The sequence below is a fragment of the Ipomoea triloba genome, chromosome 1 (genome assembly GCF_003576645.1).
Source record: "Ipomoea triloba cultivar NCNSP0323 chromosome 1, ASM357664v1".
Taxonomy (NCBI): domain Eukaryota; kingdom Viridiplantae; phylum Streptophyta; class Magnoliopsida; order Solanales; family Convolvulaceae; genus Ipomoea; species Ipomoea triloba.
In genome coordinates, this window is record NC_044916.1 from 33,355,577 (window position 1) to 33,367,612 (window position 12,036).

Genomic DNA, 12,036 nt, shown 5'->3' on the forward strand with positions numbered 1-12,036 from the left:
ATATATATATATATATATATATATATATATATATATATATATATGACCAAGTTTCAGTGCGGTCATGTCATAACGTGCGGCCGTCATTAGTTATGCAAAAAAACACTAATAATGTTAGAAAACGCACAACAAAGAAACGCAACACACTCTCAAAAAATGGTGAAAAAGATCCTAATAGAACAAAAACTCAAAGAGTAGACAAAAATAGGACGTTTGAAAAACATAACTGAAAAAGAAAAAAAAAAAAAGAAAAAACGTTTGCGCAAACACATGTCCCAAAGTAGTATGTCATTGTGTGTGTGTGTTTTTTTCTCAAAATACTTATACTTAAGTCGGGCTTGCGCCTGATGTATTTTATACATCAGACGCAAATTAGACTTATGTATAATCTATTTTAAAAAATAGTAGTCGAGCGACCAGAGCGTGGTCGCCTTCTCTTTCACAGGGGAAGGCAACCCAGCTGTTATTTTTTGCATAGTAAAGTTGTTATAATTATAAAAATATCATCGTATTTTTTTTTAATATAATCTGATTCGTTTAATTTTTCAAACATAAAACTGAAATTGATTTTTAATTTTTTCACACGTAAATTCATATATAATTATTTTTTTTGAAAATAAATTCACATATAGTTAATTAAAATAAAGATCTAAAAAAAATTAAGTAGGTAGAGAGAAACACGCTAACTAGCAAGTCTACTTCCAACTTGCCTAAATTACCACATAATAATCAACGTGGTACACTGGTAGTCTGGTACTAGAGCGGGAAGGAGAGGGTTTTCTTGTCATTATTTTATTGTTATTTTTATTTAATTATAACTTTTACTCTTTATTAATCTGGACAATTAACTCACATAATCAATGAAAATAAAGTTTTTTTTTTTAATCAATAAGATAGAAACACACTAACTCAACTTCACAAAGCATCCGTAGATCGAGCCAAACATCACCCATGACCATTCTCAGCCTCTTTTTTCACTTGTGGCATGCGAAAGTGATTTCTCTCCCTAACCACAAGATTTAGAGATCAGAGCTAATACTTGAATTTGTATTGTAGATAGAAGTATTAATCATAGTTTAAGGTATATGAAAAAAATGTGTGTGTATAATTCAACATCATATATAAAGTCTGGTAAAGTACTTGCTATAATAATATCACTTATACAAGTAAAATACAATAAACCAATTAAAACACTCTGCGTACGTATGACATGGTATAGTAGTGGAGCTAAGTCCGATGTGTAACTAATGCAATTTAATTACATATTAATTCTCATTTTAGAAAATTCAAACAAGCATGTATAATTATATATAAGAGGGCGCTTGGGAGGATTGAGATGGTTGAAATATTCCAATTGGATTAGGATTTTTGATGAGGAAAGAGGCGAATAGGGAGGCCCTTAGCCGGGATAGGCATTGGATCAACAATAATCTTCTCATCTGGGATCATTTTCTCCCACTTGAACCTCTTCACCAGGTGGTGCATGAACACCAGTATTTCTAGCCGTGCATACTCTTTGCCGGGGCACATCCTCGGCCCGCCTCCGAACGGCACGAATGTGTAAGGTGCCGGTCCAGTGCCTTCGAATCGTTCCGGGTTGAATTTTTCTGGCTCTGAGAATACTTTGGGATCTCTGTGTGTCGAGTTCGCACTCCAATATAACTGCGGGCACATTTGTTATTTATATATATCTCAAACTTAATTTAGACTGATATATAACCCAAAAAAAATAAAATTGTAGTGTTAAGTTAAATTAATTAATTATTACCTTCCATCCTTTGGGAATGTAGAAACCATTGAAGGTGAAATCAGCAATGGCTTCCCTGAATGCACCCTGCAGCGGTGGTGCCAATCTTAAAACTTCACATGCCACGTTCCATGAATATTTCATTTTCTGAATGTCTTCCCACCTCAACATTTCTCCCTCAGCTTTTGACTCCGCAATCTCCATTTGTTCTGCTCATCATTAATTACATACAACGTTATTCATCTCATCATAAAATGTCAAATATATATTTCATGAAAATATACATTTAATTTGTTAGGGACAACTATGTATATATATGTGCAGAATGGATCCTGTCTTTTCACTCAAATATACTCAGGTAGGTATATATGTGCATGCTTACCCTTGTAGACACCTTGATATATTTCAGGAAGCTCAGCCAAATACTTGACGATGAAGGCGCATGCAGAGCTGGCAGTGTCGTGGCCGCCGATGAGAAGGCCCAAAATCTTGTCGGCAATTTCCAACTCAGGCATGAACTTCCCGTTTTCGTCGGCGGTGAGGAGCATGTGCGACAGAATATCTTGAGTGGGCGATGCCTTCCCCTCCGCCAAATCTAATTTTCTCTGCTTGATGATTACCACCAGCTCCTTTCGTATGAAGTTCGAGGCTTTTATGGCTCGTCGGAAAGGCGTTCCGGGTAGATCTATGGGGATGGAGATGAGCCCCGAGGCTATGGCGTTGAATGGCTCGGCGAACCGGGCGACGTGAGCCGGGTCCTCCACGCTGATGAAGAGCCGGCAGGCTAGCCAGAAGGTGTAGCGTTTGGTCAGAGGAAAGACTTCAACCTGTTAATAATATTGCGGAATAATATTGAGAATTAGAAAGAAGTTAAATAATAAGGGAAAATATATAATGACAAAATAAGAATATATATATATATATATATATATATATATATATATATATATATATTAATCTCTTTAATATATTAATCTTATCCAGCTAAACATCTTGTGCTCAAATGACATGTAGTAACTTTTTTATATGGTGGTCATGCGATCTAGTCTATGAACAGATACTACAATATTACGACAATAGAACTCAAAAAATATTAACCTTGTCCATAGTTTCCCAGCCGTCGGCGAAGTGGCGGCGGGCGATATGGTCCATGATTCCGACGTAGCGTTGCAGGGCCTCCGGCTTGAGGAAATTAGGAAGCATCTTCCTCATCCTGATCGCTTCCTCCTTGGACGACGTTTGCGTCGAGGACGGGAAAACCTTGTTCACCGACTCCGGCCACCACGCCTCCACCAGCTTGTTCTCGTTGGAGAACAGGAACTTGTTGCCGGCGGCGCCGCAGAAGACGGCCGCCTTTTCTCCAAGGAGGTGTGTTCGAAACACGGCGGACGAGTATTTGGCCATCCGATCAAAAATGAACTTTTCCGGCTGGCCCTTCCACCCGGTAGAGAGAAACGTCAAGCTCTCTCCGATGAACGGCCATCCGGTCTTGCCGGGCGGCAGGGGACCGCCGGAGGACTTGTTCTTGTAAAAGAGTAAGTGGAGGGAAATGGAGACTAATAGAACAAAGAAGCAAAGAAGAGAGACATACAACGCTTCCATATTGCACGTAACGTTTTCTTTTTTGGTATATTAGATGAGTGTTATGGTAATGGAAATGGATACTTATATATACACTGGACTAAGCACTCGGACCCATTTATTTGTACAGCTTAATTGATTCCAAAAAATAAATTGTGGGTAAGAGTTAAGAATTCAGGCAGGTCACCTGGCCAGTTTAATTAATTATTAGAGATCGATTGTAGTTAAGGTTAAAAACTACACTATGGAAGTGTTAGAACAAAAAAACAACGATTAAATAATTAAATAATACTGACTTGATTGACAAAAAGGACAAAAAGTGGAATCTGGCCAAGTCTACCCGTAACTTTTGTTAATTAAGAATATTTAATTGGAAATTTCAATGTGTTAAGGGAAAGGTATGTTGTTGTTGTTATTATTGTTATTATTATTATTATTATTATTATTATTGCGTTAATTTAAAGGTTGTGTGGAGTGTGGACGGATTTATTCGACTTGGCCGCACTGATCAGAAATGGAGGTGGACCGACCACGTACTATATTTCTTTATTGGTTTAAATTAAATTAAAGACTAAAGCAGATTCGAATGATTATACATATCCAAGCATTGACCATATTTTACAATGGCGGCTCCTAAGAAGTAATTAAATGGGCAAATACAGTTCATAAACTACTGTTTCATGTGTTCTTTAAGCTTGATATTTTACTATAAAATAATGTATACGTTTTATAAAGAAAGAATAAATAATAAAGATAGGGTCGATCGAGATTTGTCACCTAAATTTGCAATCATTTTGAATTGCTTTGAGTAACACTTTTCATTCAGAGCTCTGTCCAATCAATTCGGTTGGAATTGTCCCCGAATCTTTACTATATATCTTGTTTATAAGAATACATGTACATAGTACATGTAATAAAGGTAGGGTCGATCGAGATTTAGTATTGTATTTGCTAGTATAAGCAGTGTTGCAAAAATCCCGCCTAGGCACCGATTAATCCCCGCCTAGGCGCTAGGCGCTGGTCAACCGCCTAGCGTATCACATTAAATGGTGGTCTAGGCGGCTGGCCGGCTAGGTGACCGCCTAGGCCGCCTAAGCTCCGCCTAGGCCGCCAAAGCACCGCCTAGGCCGCTTAGGCGCTGACCGCCTAGGCGTCGACTAGACCGACTAGGCCTTCTAGTCGGTCGATTAACTATTGTTTTTTTTAATGGGTTATTTCACTCAAAACAACATCGTTTTGAGCGAAATAATCCTAAATTGTACAAAGTTTAGATATTTTTAGGTTAATATTTAATATTTTAGTATTTATTATTAAAGTATTATATAATTTATAATTATTAGTCTTTAAAAAATTAAAAATACTTAAACAAATTTTTAAAGAATAAAAAAATACACGGGCGCCTAGGCGCCGATTAATCCCCGGCTAGGCGTCCTAGGTGCTAGGCGCTCCCCGAGCGCCTAGCGATTGTTTCAACCATGAGTATAAGTATTACAAAGTACATTTAATCTTGACCCGACTTATCTCATGAATTGAACAAGGATCTGTGAAACGGTGTGATACAAGTTTTTGCCATTTTAAAATACGATTAAAAAAAAAAGGATTAGGAAAAGTCTCAGTATTCTTACAAGACTGGAAATAAGCTTTATGGTCAATATGAAAATTAATATTTTATTCTAAGCAATTAAGCATCAAGTGCGTTTAGGTTCGGTCTCATTAACATATTGACTACCAATATTATCACGGCAAATTCTTGGTCCATCTTGTAGATTAAATTTAGGTACATACAAATAATATCGTAGATAAATAAAATTTGAAATATCTAAAAATAATATTACAGATACATAAAAATGGCATTAATAATATTGAATTAATGTATTTACAATAGTGAATTTACAAATAATTACAATAGTGAAATTTTGTAGTTACACTAATAACTTTATGTATTACACATTTACTTTAAAAAAATAAAAAATCAATATTAATGTCATCTAAACTATTAATTAGAGTTTTTTAATGATATATTTTTTATATTAATTTTTTTTATAAATAGAAAGTGGTCAAATTTTAGTTATCCAGGCCACCTTGTTCACGATATAACTACTAGATTAACAATTTCCACACCAATTTACTTGGTTGTTAGTTATCAATCAATTAGTTAGTAGATATTTCTATAAAAAAAAATAGTTGGGTAGATATATATCCACCTATGGAATTATTTGGTTGCCTTGAAATTGGCTAGCTAGCACTGCACTGCACGTACCAATTACATGCATTTGTCACAAATCATCAAAGTTTCAAAATTCATGCATGCATTTATTACCTAATGGTTTGATAGCTATGGGAATGAGAGTTTTAGTAAAATGTAAATTTTGCAAACATATATATATTACTTTAGTCAAACGAATTTTATTTTTATATTCTTTTAAGAAATATTTTAGGATTGAAGTAAACGAAAGGATGGGAGAAATTGGGCAAGAGACAATAGTGCCGCGCCGGATCGGAACGGCCAAGCGAGAAAGTCTATGGAGCATTAAGAGTGACAACGAAAGCTTAAAAACAAGAATAGGAACAATCTGCAGATTGAATAAAGAATAATTGAATTGAATTGGTTTTAGGTTACTTTGTCACTTACGATCAATTGCTAGTTGCTAGTGATCTGATGAAGAATTTGCAGTCAAATTAGATGAATCAACGTTCGTAGCTTGATTAAGTCAAAAAATTGCAACTAATTTTATATATACTACATATGCCTTCATTTGTCAGTTTCTTAAAGACTTTGTAATTTTAAAATTACGCCAAGTATGACTTAATACTTAAAAGGAAAAACAAATTAAAGACTTTTTTTTAGATAACATAATATAGTGATAGATTGACTTACAAATATATTTATACATTGTCAAAAACCTTGTAGTCAAGCGACATAACTGCTACTCTTTTAAATAGAGGTCACATGTTCGATCCCTGGTCAGATACTACATTGTAATAGAGTGAGTCGATTCATTGGGAAGATTATTCGGATAACTGTGTATTAGGATGATTGTTGAAATAGAGTAGCTCTTTTTTTTTTCTTCATTTGTGCCCTCTTTTTCTTCCAAAAACGTATTTCTCAAACCATGCCAAACAATTTGGTTGAATGTAACTTTGGATGTTTCCAAATTTTCAACATACAGTGGAGGGTCAAATCCAAATAGCTTAGTATATTGTTCAGATCAAATTAGCACACTCTTAATTAATGCTACTATTGGTCAGAGATGAATCTTGCAATTTCGATCATTTTTTTAGGCTACGCATCAATATTATTTTGACTTATCATATGATAGTATGTGATGATATCTTTACAGTCCAATTAGCACACTCTTAATTAATGCTACTATTGGTCAGAGATGAATCTTGCAATTTCGATCATTTTTTTAGGCTACGCATCAATATTATTTTGACTTATCATATGATAGTATGTGATGATATCTTTACAGTCCAATGTATCTAAATCAAGATGACCGTGAAATGGACTTGCCGATTATATTAGCTAGCTAGGTTCAACCTAAGTTTACAAGTCACCATATATTTTCTTACAAAAATCACTACATAATATTTACATTTCATTTTAATATAATATTAAATTTATTTTACTTGATTATTATGTAAACTCTTTACTAATTCATAATAAAATCTCCTAATTAACTCAAAAGTTTAAATTAATTGGAGTGCACTTTTAATATATTATTTTCAAAACATTCATTCACGTGTTTGTGCCAAATTCCAAATTGAACTATGCATGTGTTACCATATATATATATATATATATGGGATGGTTATGTGAGAACAACCTCTCAGGTAAAAAGTGAGGATCAATCATAGACGTTCATCAGCGTTGGCCGATAGTTGATGATTTTAGTGAAAAAAGTATAAAGTCAATTTTATAATTATTACAAACTTTTAATTAAATTTATACATAGTAATATTTACAAAACTAACCCTAATTATTTTTCCCTTATTTTTTGTTTACAATCCTAACCGTCAATCTGATATATATTCTGATCTATCCAAATGGATGGATCAAACCAATTTTCAATTTTACCTCAAAACATCATGAATCATTCCTTATATATATACATATTCTTTTCATTGATCACATGAGTACAACAAGGTATCTATAATTTTAATTTTTAAAACAAGGTATTTATAAATTTTTTTTTTGAAAAAAGGTATTTATAATTTTTAAAAGAGTTAATTACCGATTTGGTCCCTCGACTATTGGGATTTCACCACTTTGGTCCTTGACAATTTTTCTTGCCCAATTAAGTCCTCGACTTTGAAAAAATTAACCAATTTGGTCCTCCGTTTATTTTACCATTTGATATCCGTTAAATCGGGACCAAATTGGTAATTTTTACTATAGTCAAGGGACCATTTCAGTCAAAATTAATTACCGAAATGGTCCCTTGACTATAACAAAATTACCAATTTGGTCCTAATTTAACGGCTGTTTAACACCAAAATAAACGGAGGACCAAATTTGTTAATTTTTTTAAAGTCGAGGACTTAATTGGGAAAGAAAAATTGTCGAAGACCAAAGTGGTGAAATCCCAATAGTCGAGGGACCAAATCGGTAATTAACTCTTTTTAAAATCAGTAAGTACACAAATAAGATTGTAATATCTTTTATGTAATATCGATAACAATCAACTGTAACCAAATAAAATATTCTTAATTTGTAGCTCAATAATAATAATAATAATAATAATAATAATAATAATAGTTTATTTAATTTTTGAAAAGAAATATAAATATGTACCATATTGACTTGACTTGAGTTTTTGAACATGAGAGGCAGCAAGGCGGATAGGTCATAGGTGAAGATTTCCTATTCCCACGTACTATTGACATTCTGTGTCCAAACAATTTTAGACTTCTTAGGATAAATGACTTCAGTATTTAAATATTTAATTAATTAAAAAACGAAAGTTATAGTCTCGTCTTACATCATTAATAGCTAGGAAGTTGTAGAAGACTGGAGTCTATACCAAAGATTCAAAGTTTTGGGCTTTTGGTATATATTAATAGACTTATAAACAAGTAGTATATACTCCGTTTTCAAAAAAAAAAAGTAGTATATACTCCTATCAACTTATTACAAAATAGATTAAATGTAAATTTTTAAAAAACAGCTACTCTATCTTTATTAATTGATCTCGTGCAGACGTGCAGCGTTATCTTTCATTTTTCAAGATAATAAGTTTTTAATAGTAAAACATTGCATGTGTTGAGGCATGCGACATATATTTTATTTTTACAAAAAAGTTAACAAAAACTATCTAAGGATAGATACTGAGTAAAACTAGTTTTCAAAGTCTTAGTCTATAAAGGACGCCGCCAGGGGGTGGGGTGGGATGGGGGGTAGTTAGGTTAGGTAATGCTTGGTTGATCACTTCAATTGAGAGGCCAATAGGCGACCCCTAATTGGGAGTCAAACTTGTGATCTTAACTCTCAAGGTTAAAACTCACTGCTCAATTTGACCAGCTCAACTAAGGCCGAAAGCTCGAAACTTACATGTGACATATACTTTAATTTAGGGAAAAGTCCACGTGTAATCCTAACTAATAAAGGATATCACAAAGAGATAAATTAGTATAGGTTATTCATAGCCGATCATATCAAATGAAAAAGACTAATAATAAACAATTGTTATAAAGAATCAAATTTGAAACCAGTAGTTATTGACCAACTTAATTAGTTGGAGTTGTCGGTGACATGATGAACTTGTCTATGGAGGTTATATGCATGTGGCATGTTCTTAATGAGATTACAAATGTATATATTAACTACATACAATTTCAATTATATTTTTCCTAAAAAGAGAAAAAATTAGTCAATGACAAATAAATAGTGATTAGATATTGATAAGTTTCTCTAAATTTTTTCTTTATTCTAAATTTTGAAGAACAAGTCAGATAAGGCCAGGTATCCAAGTTAGATAAATCGAGAAATGGTTGAGACGAATCACCATACCATTAAATATTTGAATTGAATCATACCATAGTGACAACAATTTCTCACCTCAATTAGTCATTTTCTTTCTTCCACTATCCTCGCTCATGCCTCCTAGTCAACCCAACAAAAATTAAAATTAAATTATCATAATTTATTTAGTGGATAAAGTTATAGAAACCAATAACTTTTATTAAAACCCTTAACCATCTAATGTGATAATAAAATTCTTTTTATTTTGTAAGTATTACGGATTGACAAGCCCCACTTTCACGTGACAATAAAATTCTTTTTATTTTATAAGTCTCACAAATTGGTAGACCCATTCCAAGTTAAAATATGAATTTAGTTATTAATCAAATAAAAATAGTACATTGTCATGTCATATATATGGTGAAAGGTTTTGGTGAGAACGTTTTATACATGTAACTTGATTTGTTTGAGCAAAACATTTTTAACGGAATAAATAAATACAATTTTAAAAATAAGTGCAAAAAATCTGCAATATGTAACCAAGAATCTAGTCATGGCAGCATATTGTTACGTCATTTGAAATTATAATTAGTGTGATGTTTTTATTTTTTTTAAGGATATTGTTATTTCTGTAATATTCTCTCACTTTAAAAAATATAAGTTATACTTTCACATCATCAAATTTGTAATTTTTTTATTATTTTCTTTACATTCTTATAATATTCTTACACTTTCAAAAGTGACTCCACTTTTATATTATTATATTATATATTATAAATATAATAATAATAATAAAAATAAAATAACAAAAATAAAAAAGAATAGTCAATAGGCTACCTTTTTTGCAGGCTTGCAAGCTTGCTATTCCGCAAGCTTGCAAGTGGCATATGTTAACAAAAATAAAATAAAATAATTCATAAGAATATGTAATTGATTATCAATTTAAAAGAGTTCCTCTTTTTAAAATAAGGACAGCCGCCTAATATTTGTTTCTTAACATGAAAATATGTAATTGATTATTTATAAGCAAACCTAAGATATAAAATTATCATAAGACATATTTCAAAAAAAAATAAAAAAATCTCATAAGACATCTTAATTTTATGAAAAGAATAAAAAAAAAAGAATAAAAACTATAATTTGTTCATATACTTAAAAGGTGATAATAATTCATAAATTTATTTCTCAATTAAGATATATTATATGTATATTCTGGAGTGATTGCTTCATTATTATGTTAAGGTCGCAACTTCACATACCATATTCTCTACACACATTCTACCATGTCATTATTCAAACTTGTTGAAGCAAAGAAATCAGTCAATAATGCCGTCGCTTACGTCCTTTATCCGTCCGTTGTTTTCCACTCTCATCATTATATCCGATGAGAGGGCGAAGTGCGGTTACTAACGGCCGTCATATCTGATCTGAGGTCTCTTCAGTTCCAATCACTGATGTTCACATAACTACCGCAATCAAAAAACACATAAAGTATATTATTTTAATTAATAAAATATATTATTTTAACTCATAAAACACATTATTTTATTATCAAAATTTCATTATAACACATAAAATATATTATTTTAACTCATAAAAATATTATTTAATCGCAAAAATTCATTATTCTAACACATAAACGTGCAGACCACGGAATTTTTATTTTTTTTTAACGTTAAAACGGCGTTTTCAACGTGGCGAACAAAAATCAATCGTTATACCCTGCACCACGGTGCACATAGCAATGTGCACCACGTACGTAAAACGACGTTGTTTCGGTGTTAGTAGACGCGGACGCGAATGACTCAGGGAATTCATTATTTATAATACACATAATCATTATCTATAATACACAGAACGTTTGCCTAGAATACACATAATGTTTGTCCAGAATAAATAGAATATTGACACAAAATACACAGATGTTAGTGGACGCGAATGACTCAAGGAAATTCATTATCTATAATACACATAATCATTATATAGAATACACAGAACGTTTGTCTAGAATACACAGAATGTTTGCCCATAATACATAGAATATTGACGCAAAATACACAGAACTCATCCTCCTAACATTCGAATGCACAAACACATCACAACTTGTGTTAATAACATGAATACACATAATATTTACACAAAATACACAGAACTCATCCTCCTAAACATTCGAATGCACAAACACATCACAACATGTGTTACTAACATGAAATCACAACATGTGTTACTAACATGAATACACATAACGGTTGCCTATAATACACAGAACGGTTGCCTAGAATACACAGAGTGATTGCCTGGAACACACAGAATATTAACATAAATACAGAGACCGACCGAAACGGAAAACGTGATTTCCAAAAAAACAGACGATTAGTTTACAATGCTCAAAACCACGTCGTTTAAGTACGTGGTGCACATTGCTATGTGCACCGTGGTGCACAGTATAATTTGCCAACAAAAATTTGCCCTTCAATTCTAAACAAATTATATATTTTCAGCTTCATGATTCTGGCATAGGCCCGTTTATGTAGGCCCAAAAACTATATTTATCAATTGTAATATTATAGATCAGGTCTACATTATATGCTTACTGTTAACATGTATTTTCTGTTAATAAATTATTTATCTATTATAACTAATATATTATGCATTTATAGTTAACAATAATCTTTTGTATGTGCGATGCGCAAAAATATATACCCAATATATATATTTTAAAAAATAACTAACAAATTCTTATTAA

At 32.3% G+C, this 12,036-nt stretch overlaps 1 protein-coding gene across 1 annotated transcript; it reads right to left on the reverse strand.

Moving 5' to 3' along the window:
* Positions 1-1,099: 1,099 nt before the first annotated feature.
* On the reverse strand, positions 1,100-3,383 carry LOC116025198 (beta-amyrin 28-monooxygenase-like). Its single transcript, XM_031266341.1, has 4 exons — positions 2,846-3,383; positions 2,130-2,574; positions 1,769-1,956; positions 1,100-1,662 (listed from the first exon to the last, which is right to left on the reverse strand). The coding sequence occupies exons 1-4, from the start codon at positions 3,347-3,349 to the stop codon at positions 1,360-1,362; spliced, it is 1,440 nt and encodes a 479-aa protein (XP_031122201.1). The 5' UTR covers positions 3,350-3,383; the 3' UTR covers positions 1,100-1,359.
* Positions 3,384-12,036: the final 8,653 nt, after the last annotated feature.